At 43.1% G+C, this 21,313-nt stretch overlaps 1 protein-coding gene across 1 annotated transcript; it reads left to right on the top strand.

Annotated features, from left to right (window-relative positions):
* The first annotated feature begins 6,004 nt into the window (after positions 1-6,004).
* On the top strand, positions 6,005-9,832 carry LOC137385204 (probable G-protein coupled receptor 139). Its single transcript, XM_068060193.1, has 3 exons — positions 6,005-6,074; positions 7,827-8,793; positions 9,658-9,832. The coding sequence occupies exons 1-3, from the start codon at positions 6,005-6,007 to the stop codon at positions 9,830-9,832; spliced, it is 1,212 nt and encodes a 403-aa protein (XP_067916294.1).
* The last annotated feature ends 11,481 nt before the right edge of the window (positions 9,833-21,313 follow it).

Below are 21,313 nucleotides of genomic sequence, written 5' to 3'. Positions count from 1 at the left end.
CAAATTGGATGTACAATATGGAGTCTTCATACCTTACCCGGGATCATAGTTCACGGATTGATAATCTGCGTCATGGTTTAGACCTGAACAAACCTGCGAAAGCCTGGTGGGGGCGGGGGAAATAGAAATAAGTGATTGGTTCGATTCGGGGACGCTTTGTGTCCTGTTCACTGAGGTAGCGAGGCAGACTCACTAGGTCAACTGATCGGTTTTAATGTAATGACGTCTATAGAGGTGTTTGACCACTAGCGTTTCAGAACTTGAGTCCAAACTCTTTATTCTGTCTCGAGCTATCTTAGTTAATTCAGCTCAGAGGAGAATATTCTATATTTGAAAGAAACATCGCAGCAATAGAGAACTGTGATATAAGTCTGGTAAGTACATTTAGACTCATCAGACTTCGACGTAAATTTGAACAAGGGAGGTAAAACAGGCCGAGTCACATTCGTGAAATGTTACAGGAAACGCTTGATGTTCAATTCTATTGAAGTCAAGATACTACCTGATTTACCTTCTCTCTCACAGCGAATTTTGCTCCCTGCAAGTGGCCTGGTGATATTCCACACAAGATTAGTTGACCCATGGGTTAAACATTTGATGGGAAGAATTTGGCCCCTGCTCCAAAGTTGGGAAACTGACTTCTACACGAATGAGCGCATTGTCCTTCCAACAATTCCTTCTCCTTATGCCTGCAATTTCAACTGCACGATGGCGTGGTTATTACTTTTGGTTTATTTATTACAGAAAGATGTGGCAGAACAACCGCTCCCTTTTCCATCACTGAAACCTCCGGCCAATCTGCACCTGATCGGCTCAGTACACTGTATGTAAACAATGTCACAGTTCGGGTGGGTCAGTACTCTCATACTGACACCATACCCACCTCTGAGTTTTTTGCAAAAGCAAAATATTTCTGATGAAAGGTCATCGATCTGAAATGGTAACTCTGTGTCGCTCTCCACAGATACTGCCAGACCTGCTGAGCCTTTATAACATTTTCTATGCTTGTGTTGGCGTTTACTTTTCTAAGAAAATGTGACAAATTTAATCTGGGGAAATAATGTTGGGCATCCCCGTGAGTTAGATGCTGTAAAATAATCATTTTTCTTACCAAGTACGTGCAAGAGAGAGAAAATGTTCATTTACTTGTTTCCTGTTCTCACCTTCACTCCGTCTTTTTAAAAATTAAGAAATACCGCATCTTGGTTGTACTGCCAAACCACAATATATGAACAAGATGTGCACGTCCACATGACATTAACTGGGTCATACATGTGCTTTGCAACCGACAGTGCACATTGTCAATAGCAACAGAACCACAGCCAGTGGTTTCAGAAGCTGCACATTGTGGATGTCGAGAGTGAAAGCGAGAACAGGCACCAAGATAATGGGCATTTTCTCTCTCTCGAGCAGTCATCCAATTATTTGGCAAAAATATCCAGGTTATACCATCGCACTTATTTCCAAGATAATCGGTATAATAAATTGCCGCAAGACACAAGTGAGCTGTTCTGCCCATTGTCCCTGTGCCGGCAAAACTGAAGCACAAAACGAACACGCCATTATTGTGTTATGTTGGGGATGTTAATTCCTCTAACTCCACCATTATCTTCTCACAAATTACTCGACTTTTTAAAAGGTGGATTGCCCGCAGGTCGATTACATAACTCTGGATCCATATTGGACCAGTTATATTCAAATTCCAAGGTTTTCCACTGCCCCCTATGTCTCATCGAATCTTTAACTCGCTTTCGAGAATTATTTCAGGATTTCACATACAGAATTCAAAACTTTGCAATATCATAGGTTCTGGAAGCAACAGAAGACAATTTCTTTTGTTTGATGAATAATGTCATAATTCGGGCAATTTGATCTGCTACAGTATTGCAATGGCGATGTCACTGGATTCGTAACTCTGTGTCCACGATTCACAATCCTGAGAATGCAAGTTAAAATCCCATCAGGGCATTTTCAGAATTTGAATTCAGTTTCTCAAAAACAAACCAGAAAATCAAAAGCTGGCGTCAGTAAAACTAACCACGAAGGTGTTGTTGGATTATTGGAAAAACCACGCTGGTTCACGAATGTCAGTCTTGACCTCATGTTACTCCAGTCCTTAACAGGTCTAGGCCTGTACGTCACTCCAATTCGAAACCAGCGTGGTTGACCATTACCTGCCCGTCTGAAGTGCCCTCGCAAGCCGGTCAGTTGTCTCAGGGCTTCTAGGGAAGGACAATACATGGCAGCATTGATAAGTGAACAAGTTAATGGAGTGGGTATTGCAGATTGTGGAGGGTGTTGACAGCAAGCTTTCAGCTCTCGATTTCATGATGTCTTCGTCCGCTAATAATTAGAGAAATAGGATCGAACACATAAATCTGTGGCTGGAGAGGTAGTGCAGGGGAGAGGGCTTTAGATTCCTGGGTCTTTGGTACCAGTTCTAGGGAACGTGATTTCTACAGGTTAGACAGGTTGCACCTCAACAGGGCCAATACCAATATAACCGCTGACAAGTTTGCTTGTGCTTTTATAAAAGGTTGAAACAAGTTAGGCAGGATGATGGAAAGCTGAGAAAAGATTCAAAAGGAAGAAAAACAGAGCAGGAAATGGAATGGAGAAAATTAGCAAAACAAATGTTTGTAAGGTAGAGCAAACAAAAGTTGTAAAACAGAAAAAATGGGGTCCAGTTGCGCTAAATGTTATATACCTAAATTCAAGGACAGTAGTGAATAAGGCACATGAGCCGAGGAAACATTTTTACTCGGGAATATAATTTTTCGCTCTTACTGAATAGCTTAGAGAGGTTCAGAAATGGCAGCTGAACATTCTTGCTACAGGGTATTCAGACGAGATAGAGAGGGGAATAAGTAAGGAGGTGGGTAGGCAATATTGATTAAAGGAACAATTATACCCTTGATAAAAGATATGTTAGAGGGATTGTCAAATGAGGCTATATAGAATGGACAGGAACACAAAAGGGGCAAGGATGTTGCAAATGGAGTACAATGTGGGAACATATGAAATTGTCCATTTTGGTAGGAAGAATAAAAAGAAGCATAATATCTACACGGTGAAAGATTGCAGAGCTCTGTGATGAAGAGGAATCTGTGTCTCCTAGTGCATGAATTGCAAAAGGTTAGCATGCAGGTACAGCAAGTAATTAGGAAAGAGAATTGAATGTTATCATTTATTGTGAGAGGAATCGAATACAAAAGTTGGGAGGAAATGTTTCTGTTTTACAGGGCATTGGTGAGACCACATCTGGGGTACTGTATACATTATTGGTCTCCTTATTTAAGGAAGGATGTGAATGGGTTGGAAGCGGTTTACTGGACTAATACCTGGAATGGGCAAGTTATCCTATGAGGAAAGGTTGGACAGGCTAGGCTTGTCTCAGCTGGAGTTTAAAAGAGTAAGAGGCGACTTGATTGAAAGATATGAGATTGTGAAGAGTCTTGACATGGTGGATGTGGAAAGGATGTTTCCTCTTGTGTGAGAATACAGAACTAGGGGTCACTGTTTAAAAATAAGTGGTCGTCCATTGACGATAGAGATGATTAAGTTTTTTCTCACAGAGTGTCTTTGGAACTCTCATCCTCAAAAGGCGGGTGGAAGCAAAGTTTTTGAATATCTTTAAGGCAGAGGTAGATAGATTCTTGATAAGCAAGCGGGGGAAAGGTTATTGGGGGTAGGCGGGAATTTGGAGTCTGAGCTGCAATTTAATCAGCCATGATATTATTGAAGGGCAGAGCTGGCTCGAGGGGTCGAGTGGCCTACTTCTGCTCCTAATTCATATGTTCGAATATGGATTCTATTTTTGTCCTGGCCATAGTTGCGTTCCTTTTTTCCACTGCCATTATGTTCTCCTTAATAAGTACAGCAACCCCACTCCGTTTTCCCTTTCGACATTTTCTAAATATCTTACACCTTGCAATGTTTAATTCACAGCTCTGATCTTTCTTTAGCCATGTCTCAGTATTCCCAGTGATGTCTGATTCCTCACAACGCATGATTGCCTCCAGATCCCCCGTGTTATTACGGACTCTGCATTTCTGTACATATGGTTTAACACGTTTTGGTCAAATAATTTCACCTGGTGTTAAAAAAGTAACAGAATGGGAAGAACCAGTGATCTGGCCCGTGCAAGGTCTGCTCTGGTCACCTTCAACAATGTTAGAGTAGAGCCTCCACCAGCAATGCAAAAGCCAAGCCAACATATCGAATGTTCCAGTGATTTCACCAGTTGTCAAGTTATTGTGGGGTTCCATTAGCAATGTTAGACTAAGGCTAATACCAGTACGTGAGAATACGAGCTCATTCAGTAATGTTCGAGTGATATCACCTTCAGAAATTTAGAATAAGTTCTCCAACAGTTGTGTTTGATATTTTCTATAAGGTTTTCATGGTATGTGGGCGGCTCTGGCAAGTCCAGCATTTTTTGCCAATCCCTAATTGCCATTGAGAAAGTGGTGGTGAGCTGCCTTCTTGAACCACTCTATCTGAGGTGGGTGCACCCTGAGTGCTGTGAGGGAGGAAGTTCCAGGATTTTGATCCAGCGGCAGTGCAGGAACAACACTATATTTCCAAGTCAGGATGGTGTGTGACTTGGAGGGACAATTGGAGGTGTTGTTGTTCCATTACATCTGCTGTTCTTGTCCAACTGGATGGAAGAGGTTGCTGATTTGGAAGGTGCTGTTGAAAGAGGCGTGGTGAGTTGCCGCTGTTCATCTTACATATGGTATACACTGCTGCCACTGTGCATCAGCATGGCGGGAGCGAATGTTTAATGTGATGAATGGGGTGCTGATCCATCGGGCTTTGTCCTGGTTGATGTCGAGCTTCCTGAGGGTTTTTTTGGAACTGCCCCCATCCCGGCGAGTGAAGAGTATTCCAACATACTCCTGACTTGTGCCTTGTAGATGGTGGACAGGATTTGGGGAGTCAGGAGGTGAGCTACTCGCCACAAAATTTCCTGCTCTTGTAGCCACACTATTTATGTGGCTGCACCAGTTCAATGGTCAATGGAAGCCCCCAGGATGTTGATAGTGGGGGATTTAGTGATAATAATGCTATTGGATATCAAGGGGGGAATGGTTAGATTCTCCTGGTTGGAGATTGTCATTTTCTTGCACTTGCATGGGGTGAATGTTACTTGCCACTCATTAGCACAAGCCTGAATGTTGTGCAGGTTTGCTGCATGTGGAGACGGACTGCTTCACTATCTGAGGTGTTGTGTATGGTACTAATCATCGTACAATCATCAATGAACACCGTTAGTCACGAGTAAAAGTAGAACCAAGTCATCAGCAGTAATGTTATAACAGAATCATCATTAACCAGATTAGATTACACACCCTTTTTCAAGATTTTTGCAATGTCTTCTTGTATTTAATTATATTTTTTCATTGTATTAACTATACCTTCAATTTGTCCTTGTCCAAAAATTTAGCAATTGTACTTCAAATTCCCGAAGGAAATTTGTCAATTTAAATCTTAAACAATAGTGGCACCAGTGAAGATTCCTGTGGAATTCCACATCCAAGAAATTGCCAGGCTCAGTAACTGCCCTTAACCAATATTTTGTGTTTAATACCAAAATACTGCAGATGCTGCCAATCTGAAAAAAAAAACCCAGAATGTGGTGGAAATACAGAGCATATCTGGCAGGTCTGTGACCTTTCATTAGAACTGGCAAAGCTTAGAAATGTAATAGGCTTTGATCAAGTGAAAAGGGAGAGGTGGAAGAAGAACAAAAGTGAAGGTCTGTCATTGGGATGACGATGACCCATGAGCGTAGCTGTACAAATTCCTGATTGGCAACCTGGGCACAATGGTGCAGTAAATTTCTGCCTACTCCTCAAGAGACTATAATTACAGTTAATTGGTTTCTTACCTTTTTCCCCCAATTGTCACAAGGTCGTTCTATAAATAGGAAGTAATTAATGCTTCAGAAGCTCTGCAGTCGAAGCAGAAACCTAGATAGCATTCATACATGCGTCTAAGAATGGATCAGCCAACAATTGTACAGATAAAGAACATTTACTACCCAATTCTCGCAGCCTTTGGTGTTCCTGGTGAGTCAGTGTGTTCTGTTGCCTAACAGCTCATGACGATCGCACTATTAATGCTTATACAACAGATTCTGAGAATGTTGTCATTACCGACCCACTGATCCCGCGGGTTAAATTGATGGATGCCAATGGCAAATGAGCAGTCCAGACAGCTGTTAATACGTTGTTCTGTTGGTAGATCATGGGCATCTGGCACTCAATATTTATTCATCGCCTGAGGGAGAATGGGCCTATTTCCTTGGCCATTTCAACAGTTAGTTAGTCATTGCAAAAATGCATTGCCTAGTGTCCATTTTACTGATTTGTACTCTTCGTTCCTGCCTACCTTAAGTGAATAATTCCACGGACCCATAAATAGTGAGGAGTACAGCAACAGATTTCTGGTGGAGATTGACTGGCGAAATAGGTTTTCATATTACATTTGCAATGTAATGCAGATAATGCGTGGAAGAACATGCAGGAAAACTGTAATCTAAATGGTATTAGTTGAGCGGGTGCAAGAGTAAAGGGACTTATAGTGAAGACTTAGAACTCTTCGAAGGTAGCAGGACAAATTGATGAGGGAATCAATTTCATCGTATGGCAAATGTGGCTTTGAAAATAGGGAAATTGAATGCAATGCTAAGACTTAGGCATGACCTGATAGAGGTCTATTTTAAAGATGATGAGAGTGATTATGTAGTGTAGAAAAGATGTTTTGACTTACAAGCAAGACTGGAACTAGGGGCCATTGATGTACGAAAGTATAGAAACCAATGCACCTAAAGTCAAAAAGTGGTGTGGTATGAAAATAAAACGAGGTGGGTGACTATGCAAAGGCAAGTAAGATGCAAACAAAATGCATCTATCAATTATAGTCATCTAATACTGAATAAAATAACTAAAGACAAGCTAAGTCTTTTCTCTGGAGAAAACAGCCCCTCAGTTCATGGTATAATTGTTATAAATCATTTTTGTAGTTATTCCAGTATCAGTATGTAGTTTTTCTAATATGGACAACAACCAGAGCTGTTTACAGTACTCAAAGTGTTGTCCAAAGAAGGTTCTGTAGAGGTTTAACATAACGGCTTTGCTTTTAATTCTTTCCATATAGAAATGAGTCCAGGTGGTTTGGTTGTGTTGCTACTTTACGAAATCGTTGCAGCAGTACCCAAGATCCCTCAATTCTTCTGCCTCATTTTAGATGCCAATTTTCCAAGGAATATGTTGTCTCTTTATTCTTCTACCATAAGCTTATGCCTCTCCCGTATCTATTCTGAGGTCAATTTGCTAATTACACATTAATACAAAACGTTTTCATTGTCATCCTTCATTTTGGCACATTACTCCTCCCTTGCAATCATACTCTCAATTTGGGTGGCTTTTGAATATTTTTAAATTGTATCTCAATGGTGCAAAAGAGTGATTCGTCATCGAAACTTGTGGTGACCTTCCCACCTTTGCACAATCTGAGCCCTTTAATCCATACTTTTATTTTCTTCGCTATAGCCAGCTTGCTACAGTATAGCTTGTTCTGTTTAATACTTAAAACGCCTAGCTGAAGTATGCTAGAAATAGGGAGGAATGTCAGTCACTCTATGTTGAATGGTCAAAGTTTTATTTTAAATTTTCTGCCTTTGCCATGTAATTAATATATTTTTAAATAATCCATGCGCATAATCCTGAGTAGCAACACTTGTGCCAATTTTCCCATAATATGCTGTGAGATTTATCTGAGTGCCCCCATTACTTCCCTCGTTATCCTCTTTCTTACAGCGAACCTGGTGACAATCGTGATTCTCTCTAGAGGAAACTGCGGCCTTTCCAAATGTATCTCTGTCTACATGGTGGCCATGGCAACAGCTGATCTACTGGTCATGCTCGTCAATGTAATGGTGATTAGCATTTTCACTCATCACTTTCCATTCATTTATTTACTCCTTTCCTACACTGTCGTGTGTAAGCTCCTTAATTATATGGTTTGTATATTCCTGCATATATCCGTGTGGTTTACAATCCTGTTCACATTTGACCGATTTGTAGCTATATGCTGTGGGAAGTTGAAAACAAAATATTGCAGAGTGAGAACAGCGAATGCAATAATAACTATCTTCTCTGGCCTGGTTTGTTTAGAGAACATTCCCTTTTGGTTTGCATTTGAAGCTGAACAGCAACTTAACAATGTCAGCTGGGGTTGTCGCGTTAAATTGGACTTCACCATCTCGCCAATAGGGGTTGCCTTTTATTGGCTCCAGAGTATTTTAACTCCATGGCTTCCTTTTGCTTTGACATTACTGTTTAATTGTTTGACAATCAGACATATTTTATTAGCCAGTAGGGCCCGCAAGGCTCTCCGCGGTCACAGCCCTGAGAATCAGAGCGATCCAGAGATGCAAAGCCGAAGGAAGTCCATCATTTTACTTTTTGCTGTATCAGGTAGCTTCCTCCTGTTGTGGCTGACAGCAGCTGTCAGCTTCTTAGCTACCAAAATAACAAATGCTTCGCATTACCGAGGTGACTATACAGCTCCTGCGTACATTGCCACTGAAACCGGATATATGCTCATGTATTTGAGCTCCTCTACAAACACCTGTATTTATGCAGCTACACAGACTAAATTCAGGAACGAGCTGAAGAAGGTGCTGCAATCTCCGTGGATATTAATTCGAACATTGGTTAAATGGATGAAAGATCAAACCAGAATATCAGCCTCCGTGAATTCTGCAGCTTCACAATTAACCACGTAAAGATGTTTCTCCTACCGTCATTTGTAAATATTTTATGTTCATACTTTAACCTATGAACTTTCATTCTTGGTCACTCTACTGAAATAAATTGTTTGCCTTATTTATTTTGCTTAGTCTCATCTTAAGCAATTTCGTCAAAAGGCATTTTTTGAATTTTTAATTATTACAGTTAATTGATAGCCTTTGCTTTGAAGTGATAACATTATATCTGCTTTAATTGGACAAGGAGACGAACGCCTTTCATAGCGCGGGCACCCTCAAACCATTGGCCAGGCAGGGGGAAATTCTAATTAAACATCCCCAGACCCTCCGACTTATTCATAGTTAATCAGAGGGCAGCAATTTCCCCAGCTCCATTATCTCACGATATCGCTTTGTGTGCAGAATTGACATATCGCGCAGGAAACAAACAGCATGCTGTTTGCTGAATGATGATACACTGTGGACCGGGTAGAAGACATATTCAGTCCCACTGAGAACACCCATATATTAAATGGTTAACATGGATCTGGTATATATGATTTATAAACCCACTGAGTAGAGATCTGCACAACAGAATAGACCAAGAAAGATGCGATGCTTGTCGGATATTGTTTACTTTTGACGTTAAATAATCTGATGCCAAGAAAAGGGGCAAATCCGTTCACTGGCCAACAACACCATCCCAGTCCCTGGCAAGTAACGGAGGCTGGACCAGACTGTGCACAACTGTAGTGTGGGGACATTAAAACAAGCATCCAAAAACTTATCTGTGCAATCACTAAAACTGCCGATTTTCACCTCCATAAAGCCGGTGAATCTGTTCCTGCCTTCGATCATCGGCTGCTGAAAACCACTTCTATGCCTTTTTTTGCTGATAGATTTGACTATCCTAACACACTATTGGTTGGCACCCCCGTATGCAACACTTCACAAGCTCAAGGTCGTCTACAGCTCTGCTGCTCATATCTTCAGCTGCACCAATTCCTGTTCACCAGTCACCCCATGTGCTTGCTGACCTACCTTATCTCCCAGTCCAGAATACATAGAAAATAAAAGTTTTGAACTTGTTTTCAAGCCCTCCTTATCTCTGTAACCTCCTCCAGCCTGACAACACGATAAGATATCTGCACTCCTCCAGCTCTGGCCTCGAGGCCATTCGTGATTTTATTTGCTTCACTACTGGCGGTCCTGGCTTCATCTGCCGAGGACATGAGCTCTGAAATTCCAACCCTAAACCTTGCCAAAACTCTTTCTCTCTTTCCTTCTTTGAAACACACTTAACATCTGGGAAATTGACACAGATTTTGGGTACCTGTCTTCATACGTTCATGTGGCTCAAAGTCAAATGCTATGCAATTACAGTCCTGTGTGCGATTTGGGGAGTTTTCCGACACAAACGGATCATTCTTGTCCTTGCTGTTCCAAGCCAGACTTTGAAATGAAAAGTTTATACTGAGATGATTTAAGAAGAAAGCTTGCAAATGCTGCCTTGACTGCTGAATTTCGTGAATGCATAATTCCTGCAGAAATATTTACCCGCCTCTCAAGTAAAATTAGTGACACTGCAGAAATTATAATTAATTTGTCAACAATGCAACAAAGCTACGAAGCTAAGAGCCTTAATGTTGTGTAATAACGTCTTGTACGACACCTATCGAATACTTTTTGATAATCAAAATATACAACATCCACTGCTATATCTCGTTTTACCCAGCTACCTGTAATCTGGGAAAAATCTGACCGATTTATCAAACACGAATTCTCTTTCATAAATCCGCATATATTCTGTTATATTTTGTGTTTATAATTTCACTGTTATCACATAATGATTGATGCCAACATTTTCCCTATTACTGATATTAGGCTGATTGGCCTTCTGTTTTTTTTCCCTCTCTTTTTGTCCTTTCTTGAATACTCTGTCTATTTTTGTTGCCTTACAATCTGCGGGGTCCATTCTAAACTCTAGGGAATGCTTCAAGCAATGCTCATTATCTTTGTAGCTAGATATTTTAAACCCTCGTTTTATGGCTATCAGATCCAGATGATTTTTCTTGTCTTTCAGTACCGTTACTTTGCCCAGTACTTTTTCTTCATTTATACTAATTTCTTGAAGTTGCTCATTCTGAAAGGTCTCTTGGACCCCCATTATGTGTGTTATGTTGCAATGTCTTCCATCATGAAGACTGTTACAAAGTATTCCTTTAATAACACTGCCAATTGTTCCTTCTCGATTATAATTTCTCCTGTTCTTGCCTTTAAGGGACCAACGTTTGCTTTTGCTAATTTCTTCCTTTTAACGTACCTATAAAAACTTTCAGAATTCGTTCGTATGTTTCGTTCTCATTTACTTTTTCTTTATCAAGTTCTTGGTTCTCCTTTGCTGAATTCATGTTCTCCCTATCTTCAGACTTCCTACTCCAATTAGCAACATTATAGGGTTCTTCCTTTAATCTTGTACAATACGAATGTCTCTTGTTAGCCACGGTTGGATGATTTTTACGTTTTTTCCCCCTTAAGGGCATTTATATTTATTGTGCTTTTGTTGCTCTATCAACACATCAAACACTGTATAAATCACACATCTACAATTACACCTCTCTCCAATTAAAATATTGGTACACACGGCTGCCACTGCTTGGCGGTGGGGTGGGGGTTGAATGTTTGTGGGTGGGGTGCCAATCAAGCAGCTGCTTGGTCCTGGATGGTGTCAAGCTTCTTGAGTGTTGTTGGAGCTGCATCCATCCAGGCAAGTGGAGAGTATTCCATCATGCTCCTGACGTGTGCCTTGTGGATGGTGGACAGGCTTTGGGGAGTCATGAGGTGAGTTACTCGCCGTAGGATTCCTAAACTCTGACCTGCTGTTTAGCCACGGTGTTTATATGGCTACTCCATTTCAGTTTCTGGTCAATGGTAACCCCCAGGATATTGATAGTGGGGGATTCAGCGATCGTAATACCATTGAATGTCAAGGGGAGTTGGTTAGATTCTCTCTTGTTGTAGATGGTCCTGGCTTGGCAATTGTGTGGCATGAATGTTACTTGTCACTTATCAGCCCAAGCTTAGATATTGTCCATGTGTTGCTGAATTTCTACACGTACTGCTCCAGTCTCAGAGGATCTGATTGTCGTTTTAGCTCCACTTTCCTACCTGCACCCCAAACCCCCCCCCCACCCCCCCCACCACCATAAGCCTGACTCTCTTTTCTATCAAAAATCTCTCTTATCAGCCTTGACTAACTTCAATGATCCAGATTCTACTATTTTCTGGGGAAGAAAAATCCACAGACTAACGACTCCCTGAGAGAAAATAAATCTCTTCATTACCATCTTAAAAGAGAGACCTCTAATTTCTAAACTGTGTTCCAATTTCTCGTCTCCCCCATAAGAGGAAATAGTCTCCTGGTTTCCATCCTATCAAGTCCAATCTGGATCTTATCGGCTTCAATGCGATCACCTCTCATTCTTGTCAACTCCAATGCATAAAGGCCCAAGCTTTTCAAACTTTCTCATAAGATAAGCCCTTCGTCCCAGGAATGTGTCAAGTGAAACCTCTCTGAACTGCATCTAATGCAATTGTATCTTTTTTTCAAATAAGAAGACAAAAACTGTACTCTGCATGTAGTTTCACCAAGGCCCTGTACAATTGGAGTAAAAGTTCCCTACTTTTAAATGTCATTCCCCTGGCAACAAACTTCAATATTCCACTTGCCTTCCCAATCACCTGATGTGCATGCATGCTCACTTTTTGTGATTCATGTACCAGGATACCCAGATCACTCTGTACCACAGTGTTCTGCAATCTATCTCCATTTAATAGTTTAGTTTAGTTTAGTTTAGTTTAGTGATACAGCACTGAAACAGGCCCTTCGGCCCACCGAGTCTGTGCCAACCATCAACCACCCATTTATACTAATCCTACACTAATCCCATATTCCTACCAAACATCCCCATCTGTCCCTATATTTCCCCACCACCTACCTATACTAGTGGCAATTTATAATGGCCAATTTACCTTGTCAACATTGAAAAGGTGTCGTGGTCGGATTTATAAGACTTACAACTTTAAAGACCTGTGCAGGTGAACCTTCAGGTCACGCTGTCCCTGAATCATCTTTGAAATAGTAGATCTAATTTCACATTACCTCTCCTCAGCCTTCAACCAAAAATGCACAATTTCATCTAGTTCTGCATTACATTTCACTTGCCATGTGGCTGACCATTCCACCAGTTCACCCGCTGTCTGTCTGCATCATTCTCACTGTTTGGGAGTTTTAATAGATTTGCCTCATCTGCACATGTTAAATTATGCCCCAGGTATTCAAGTGCAGGTTATTAATTTCTATCAAAATCTCAGGTTTCCAGTTTCTGGGTGTTCAGTCTGCATGCGTCCAGTCTGCCTGCTAAGTCTGGAATATCCAGTATGTGTATATCCAGTTGGTGTTTCTCCATTACATGTGTCTCCTTTGTGGGTGCCTCCATTCTGGGTGTCAAACTGTTTGTGCATACATCATTCGCACATCCATTGTGTGAGTGCCCAGAATGTGTATGTCCAATCTGCGTGAGTGCAGTCAGCCTGTGTGCACCCATTTTCAATATTTCTAATCTGTGCATGTCTTGTCTGTCTGTGCCCAGTCTGTGTGTTTCCAATTTCTGTGTGTCCAGTTTGTCTGCTCAGGCAGCTCATTTCGACTATGTGTGTTTCGTCTATGTATCCAGTCTGTGTGTATTCAGTCGGTGTTTTAGCTCTCTCTGCGCCCAGTTTGTGAGCGTTCAGTCTGTATATATCCAGGAAGTGTGTGTCACTTCTGTGTGTGTCCAGTCTGGAATGGCCAGTATGTTTCTGTTCAGCCTGTGTGTGTCCAGCTTTTGTGGGTCCATCATGTATATTTTCTGCCCCTGTGTTAGCAGCTTGTGTATATTCAGCTGGTGAATGTCGGTCGATCTGTGTCCAGTCTGTGTCTGTCCCTTCTGTGTCGATCCACATTGTCTGTGTTCAGTCTCAGCGTGTTGAGGATGTGTGCGTCCAGTCTGAGTAAATCCCATCTGTTTTTTGCAGCATGCGTTTGTCCAGGATGTGTGTGCCTCTTCAATGTGAACCCCTGCCTCATACTTCTGTGGCTCCTCGCTCTGTGACTGTTCATATTATGTTGATCCTTTCTGTTTGATTCAAGCCTTTTACTTGACATTCATTGTCTGATATAGCTGCTCCCATGGAGCCGTTAGATATGGAGTTCCAAGACTTTTGACCAGCGATGCAAAAGGAACGGTAATATAGTTGCGAGTCAGGTTGGTGTGTGATTTGAACGGGTAATTGCAGGTGGTGGGCTTCCCTGGGCCTTCAGTCCTTGTTCTTCTAGGTGGAAAAGCTCACGGGTTTGGCAAGTGCATTCAAAGAAGTCTTGCTGAATTGTTACAGTGCATCTTGTAGATGGTATACATTTCAGCCACTGTAAGCCAGTGGTGGAGCCAGTGATCGTTTAAAGGGGTTTATTTTGTGCCAATCAAGTGGCTGCTTTGCCCTCGATGTTGTAGAGCTTCCTGAGCTTTATTGAGAAGAACTCATCTAAGAAAGTGAAGAGTATTCCATCATCCTCCTAACTTCTGCCTTGTCTTTGGTGGACAGGCCTTTGGTAGTCAGGAGGTGAGTGAATCGCTGCAGACAACGAGCCTCTAATCTCATCGTGTCTGATTGTGTAGCCACTGCGTTTATGTGTCTACTCCAGTAAAGTTTCTGACCAATGACGACGCACCCCCCACCCCCACAATCCCCGCCCCAGAATGTCGACGTTGGGAGATTAAGAGATGGCAATGCCATTGAATGCCAAGGTGAGATGGTTTCATGCCCTCTTGTTGGAGATGGTCATTGTTTAGAAGTTGTGTGGCGGGAATGTTGCTTGCCATTTATCAACACAAACATGGAAGTTGTCCAGGACTTGCTGCAGGCGAGCAGGGACTGCTTCATTGTCAGAGGGTTGCCAAAAGGAACTGGAGAGTGCGCAATCATCATCGAGTATCTCTCATTCTGATATTATGGTGGAGAGAATGTTATTGATGAAGCAACTGAGATAATTGGGCCTACTGCGCTGGTCTGAGAAATTCTCACAGCGATGTCCTGAGTCTGACAGCCAAATGGTCTGGCAGAACCCAAACATTTCATTCGTAAGCAGGTTATTCGAAAGTAGGCCCTGCTTGATAGTACTGTCCAGAACATCTTCCATCACATTGCTGATGATTGTGAGTGGACTGATCATCAGTAAATATCTGGATTGAATTTGTCCTGATCTTTGGGAAATGGACACACCTGTGAAAAATTCACATTGCTGTGAAGTGGGAAATTTGCAGCTCGAATGGAAACGATTGGTTCTAGAGCACAGATATTCAGCAAGATAACCAGAATAAAGTTGGAACCTCTGCACTTTGTTGTATCTGGACAGATAAATACTGGAATCTGTGATAGCGCAGATTTCGGGAGGAAGTCAGGATTAATCATCACTCGCCAATTCAGTTGAACAGGATTACAAACGTTATAGTCTTGCCTTCAGAATTGATTTGCTGCCCTTTCACATCATTGAAAATGGAGATGTTCACAGAGCCTCCTCCTCCGGCTGGTTGTTTAATTTCCACTGACAATCTCAACTACAGGTGACAGAACTGCAGAACTTTGATCTGATCCGTCGGCTGTGGGATTACGTAGCTCTGTCTGTAGCATGCTGCTTCCCCGTATTTAACATGTTTGTAGTCCCGTGTTGTAGGCCCACTGGGTTGGCACCTCGTTATTTCGTACCCGTGGTGCTGCTCTTGCTCTTTTGCACTCCTTAATTATATCACTTCATTCCCTGGTTCGATGGTATTGGTAGAGTGAGGGATATACCGGGCAATGAGGTTATGGTTTGTGGTAGAATACAGTTCTGTTGTTACATTTATCAAGGCGGTAGTGGCAGACAACATCAGTGTGAAAATGGGATTTTGTTTCCATAAAGGATATGCACTGGTAATTCTTACCGTACAGTATCTGCTACAGGTGGATTGCTGAGGAAGAGATCAAGTAACTTGTTTTGTCTCTCATGTTGGTTCTCTCACCACCTGTCACAGACTCAGTCTGCTGAATATGTCTTATTCAAGGCACGACCACATATGAGATGACTGGTCCTGTTGAGTCACACGCGGTGTTGGATAGCGAAGCCCCCACAACGCAGAATATGTCCTGTGCCTTGATACCCCCTGTGCTTCTTCCTGGTGTTGTTTAATATGGAGGAGTACTGATATATCAGCTAATGGAGGTAAGACACCAGCAGTCTTAAATTTCTTTATGATTTTTGTTCCATTAATCCAACGTCATGGCCACATTGTTAGTCTTCCGAGTGTGCAATAGGACAAATTCAATATTTCTGCCATTTTGGTGCCATTAACTGTGAGATTGCCTTGTGCATCCAATGTTGCCCTCTTATATTTAACCTGTTTCCCTTTTTAAATTTATGACAGTAAGTTGAGCATCAGTAACATTCGAGTAGGGTCAAAGCCAATGTTAGCTAAGTCGGATCACTGCCATCAATTCTGCAATATGGTCCTCACTGTTGATGTAAGATTGCCGTCATCACCATTAATGTTATATCCGACATATAACTATTAGGTAAGTGCAATGCGACATTTTCAGTCATTCTCTGAACTTTCTGTTAACTGGAGGTGAATAGTGGAAGACATTTAATACAATTAGTGTTAAATGGTCATTATCCAAACCAGCCCCTCCAGCTTTTAAATGACAGCAGCTTTTCTGCTGTGTTAATAAGGTTTTTGGGGGAGGGAGAGAGAGAGACAGACAGACAGGTTTCTGTCTGGAATGGTCCATTTGGGATATGGCTGGAATATCCCTCTCTCCCCCATTCCCTGTTTACACAGAGACTCACCTTGGACTGTCCCATACCTGGGAGGCAGTGTCCAGACGAAGGACATAGCTGACGAAGCTGATAGCTGGTTGGGTGAGCTGCATTTGGGGTGGACTGTCTGTTTTGAGTGACAGGTTCTGGGATATATTAGGACAACATCAGCCTCCATTCTTTCTTTCCATGCGGCTGGTTTGTGAAGGTGAGTTTCTGTGTCTCAGTCTCTGTGCCCAGGTGAATAGCAAGCTGATTACTGTGTATGTGTGTGAGAGAGAGTCCAGTCTGAATCCCCCCTCTCTGTCCCAGTCCAGACCCTTGTCTCCAATTCCTACCCCAATCTCCCTCTCCAGGATCTTTTCCCCATGGATGAGCTGACGGAGGGAAGGTGTTGGAGTCCAACGATGGAGCGCAGACCGTGTGGGATGGTGAGTATCACATCTTTATTGTCTCTCTCTGCCTTTCTCTCTCCTTTTGACTCAATCTCTTTTTCAATCTCTGTGTCTATTGCTCTCTGTGTTTCTCTCTCTCTCTGTTTCTCTCTGTGTTTCTCTCTCTGTTCCTCAATCTCTCTCTGTGTTTCTCTCTCTCCCTCTGTTTCTCTCTCCCTCTGTTTCTCCCTCGCTCTCTCTGTGTTTCTCCCTCGCTCTCTCTGTGTTTCTCCCTCGCTCTCTGTGTTTCTCTCTCGCTCTCTGTGTGTTTCTCCCTCGCTCTCTCTGTGTTTCTCTCTCGCTCTCTGTGTGTTTCTCTCTCACTCTCTGTGTGTTTCTCTCTTCTCTCTGTGTGTTTCTCTCTGTGTGTTTCTCTCTGTGTGTTTCTCTCTGTGTGTTTCTTTCTGGTTCTTTTTCCCTCTCTCTCTCTGGTTCTTTTTCCCTCTCTCTCTCTGGTTCTTTTCCCCTCTCTCTCTCTGGTTCTCTCTCTCCCTTTGGTTCTCTCTGTGTGTTTCTCTCTGTGTGTTTCTCTCTGTGTGTTTCTCTCTGGTTCTTTTTCCCTCTCTCTCTCTGGTTCTTTTCCCCTCTCTCTCTCTGGTTCTCTCTCTCCCTTTGGTTCTTTCTCTCCCTCTCTCTGGTTCTCTCTCTCCCTCTCTCACTTTGTGTTTCTCTCTCTCTCTGTGTTTCTCTCTGTGTGTTTCTCTCTGTGTGTTTCTCTCTGGTTCTTTTTCCCTCTCTCTCTCTGGTTCTTTTTCCCTCTCCCTCGTGTTCTCTCTCTCCCTCTGGTTCTCTCTCTCTCTCCCTCCCTCTGGTTCTCTCTCTCCCTCTCTCTGGTTCTCTCTCTCCCTCCCTCTCTCTGGTTCTCTCTCTCCCTCTCTCTGCTTCTCTCTGGTTCTCTCTCTGGTTCTCTCTCTCCCTCTCTCACTTTGTGTTTCTCTCTCTCTCTGTGTTTCTCTCTGAATAATTGTATGTCTTCCTTCACAATGGATTTCTCTGCCTTCTCTCTCTCAATCTCTGTGATTCTGTGTGCCTTTCTCACTGGCTTTCTGTCTGTCTCTTTGCTGCCTGCAATTTCTTTGTGTCTCAGTTCTTTCCCTCCTCTTTTTCTGTGTCTCTCTGTCTTTTCTCCATTTCTGTCTTTTCTCCATTTCTGTCTTTTCTCCATTTCTGTCTTTTCTCCATTTCTGTCTTTCCTCTATTTCTGTCTTTCCTCTATTTCTGTCTTCCCTCTATTTCTGTCTTTTCTCTATTTCTGTCTTTTCTCTATTTCTGTCTTTTCTCTATTTCTGTCTTTCCTCTATTTCTGTCTTTCCTCTATTTCTGTCTTCCCTCTATTTCTGTCTTTCCTCTATTTCTGTCTTTCCTCTATTTCTGTCTTTCCTCTATTTCTGTCTTCCCTCTATTTCTGTCTTTTCTCTATTTCTGTCTTTCCTCTATTTCTGTCTTTCCTCTATTTCTGTCTTTCCTCTATTTCTGTCTTCCCTCTATTTCTGTCTTTTCTCTATTTCTGTCTTTCCTCTATTTCTGTCTTTTCTCTATTTCTATCTTTCCTCTATTTCTGTCTTTCCTCTATTTCTGTCTTTCCTCCATTTCTGTCTTTTCTCCATTTCTGTCTTTTTTCCATTTCTGTCTTTTCTCCATTTCTGTCTTTCCTCTATTTCTGTCTTTTCTCTATTTCTATCTTTCCTCTATTTCTGTCTTCCCTCTATTTCTGTCTTTTCTCTATTTCTGTCTTTCCTCTATTTCTGTCTTTTCTCTATTTCTATCTTTCCTCTATTTCTGTCTTTCCTCTATTTCTGTCTTTCCTCCATTTCTGTCTTTTCTCCATTTCTGTCTTTTTTCCATTTCTGTCTTTTCTCCATTTCTGTCTTTTCTCCATTTCTGTCTTTTCTCCATTTCTGTCTTTTTTCCATTTCTGTCTTTCCTCTATTTCTGTCTTTCCTCTATTTCTGTCTTTCCTCTATTTCTGTCTTCCCTCTATTTCTGTCTTTCCTCCATTTCTGTCTTTTCTCCATTTCTGTCTTTTCTCCATTTCTGTCTTTCCTCTATTTCTGTCTTTCCTCTATTTCTGTCTTTCCTCTATTTCTGTCTTTTCTCTATTTCTGTCTTTTCTCTATTTCTGTCTTTCCTCTATTTCTGTCTTTCCTCTATTTCTGGCTTCCCTCTATTTCTGTCTTTCCTCTATTTCTGTCTTTCCTCTATTTCTGTCTTTCCTCTATTTCTGTCTTTTCTCTATTTCTGTCTTTTCTCTATTTCTGTCTTTTCTCTATTTCTGTCTTTCCTCTATTTCTGTCTTTCCTCTATTTCTGTCTTTCCTCTATTTCTGTCTTTCCTCTATTTCTGTCTTCCCTCTATTTCTGTCTTTTCTCTATTTCTGTCTTTTCTCTATTTCTGTCTTTCCTCTATTTCTATCTTTCCTCTATTTCTGTCTTTTCTCTATTTCTGTCTTTCCTCTATTTCTATCTTTCCTCTATTTCTGTCTTTCCTCTATTTCTGTCTTTCCTCTATTTCTGTCTTTCCTCTATTTCTGTCTATTCTCCATTTCTGTCTATTCTCCATTTCTGTCTATTCTCCATTTCTGTCTATTCTCCATTTCTGTCTTTCCTCCATTTCTGTCCCCCCCCGCAATATAATCAATCATCCCCCCCCCCCCCCCAATATAATCATTTCTCCTCCCCCCCCCCCCCCCCCCCCGGCAATATAATCTCCCCCACCCACCATTTATCTCCTCCCCCCCCCCCCCCCCCGCAAATTCCCCACGGCTATCTTTTATCCCCCCCCCCCAATATAATCATTTCCCCCCCCCCCCCGGCAATATAAACTCCCCCACCCACCATTTATCTCCTCCCCCCCCCCCCCCGCAAATTCCCCACAAATTCCCCACGGCTATCTTTTATCCCCCCCCCCCCCCCCAATATAATCATTTCCCCCCACCCCCCCACCCCCGGCATTTATCTCCTCCCCCACCCCCCCCCCCGCAAATTCCCCACGGCTATCTTTTATCCCCCCCCCACCAATATAATCATTTCTCCCCCCCCCCCCGGCAATATAAACTCCCCCCCCCCCCCCCCCAATATAATCATTCCCCCCCCCCCCCCCCCCCCCGGCAATATAAACTCCCCCACCCACCATTTATCTCCTCACCCCCCCCCCCCCCCGCAAATTCCCCACGGCTATCTTTTATCCCCCCCCACCGCAATATAATCATCCCCCCCCAATATAATCATTTCCCACCCCCCCCCCGGCAATATAAACTCCCCCCCCCCCAATATAATCATTTCCCCCCCCCCCCCGGCAATATAAACTCCCCCACCCACCATTTATCTCCTCACCCCCCCCCCTCCCCCCGCAAATTCCCCACGGCTATCTTTTATCCCCCCCCACCGCAATATAATCATCCCCCTCCCCCCCAATATAATCATTTCCTCCCCCCCCCCCCCGGCAATATAATATCCCCCACCCACCATTTATCTCCTCCCCCCCCCCCCCCAATATAATCATTTCCCCCCCCACCCCCCCCCCCCCGGCAATATAATCTCCCCCACCCACCATTTATCTCCTCCCCCCCCCCCCCCCCCCGCAAATTCCCCACGGCTATCTTTTATCCCCCCCACCGCAATATAATCATCCCCCCCCCCCCCCAATATAATCATTTCCTTCCCCCCCCCGGCAATATAATCTCCCCCACCCACCATTTATCTCCTCCCCCCCGCAAATTCCCCACGGCTATCTTTTATCCTCCCCCCCCGCAAATTCCCCACGGCTATCTTTTATTCCCCCCCCCACCAATATAATCATTTCTCCCCCCCCCCCCCCGGCAATATAAACTCCCCCCCCCCAATATAATCATTTCCCCCCCCCCCCCCGGCAATATAAACTCCCCCACCCACCATTTATCTCCTCCCCCCCCCCCCCCGCAAATTCCCCACGGCTATCTTTTATCCCCCCCCCCAATATAATCATTTCCCCCCCCCCCCCTGCAATATAAACTCCCCCCCCCCCAATATAATCATTTCCCGCCCCCCCCCCCACCCCCGGCAATATAAACTCCCCCACCCACCATTTATCTCCTCACCCCCCACCCCCCGCAAATTCCCCACGGCTATCTTTTATCCTCCCCCCCCCGCAAATTCCCCACGGCTATCTTTTATCCCCCCCCCCCGCAATATAATCCCCCCCCCCCCCACCCCCCGCAAATTCCCCACGGCTATCTTTGCGACCTGCACA

The sequence above is a fragment of the Heterodontus francisci genome, chromosome 28 (genome assembly GCF_036365525.1).
Source record: "Heterodontus francisci isolate sHetFra1 chromosome 28, sHetFra1.hap1, whole genome shotgun sequence".
Lineage (NCBI taxonomy): Eukaryota > Metazoa > Chordata > Chondrichthyes > Heterodontiformes > Heterodontidae > Heterodontus > Heterodontus francisci.
Note: the sequence above shows the minus strand (reverse complement) of the source record. Positions and strands in the feature narration are given on the sequence as shown.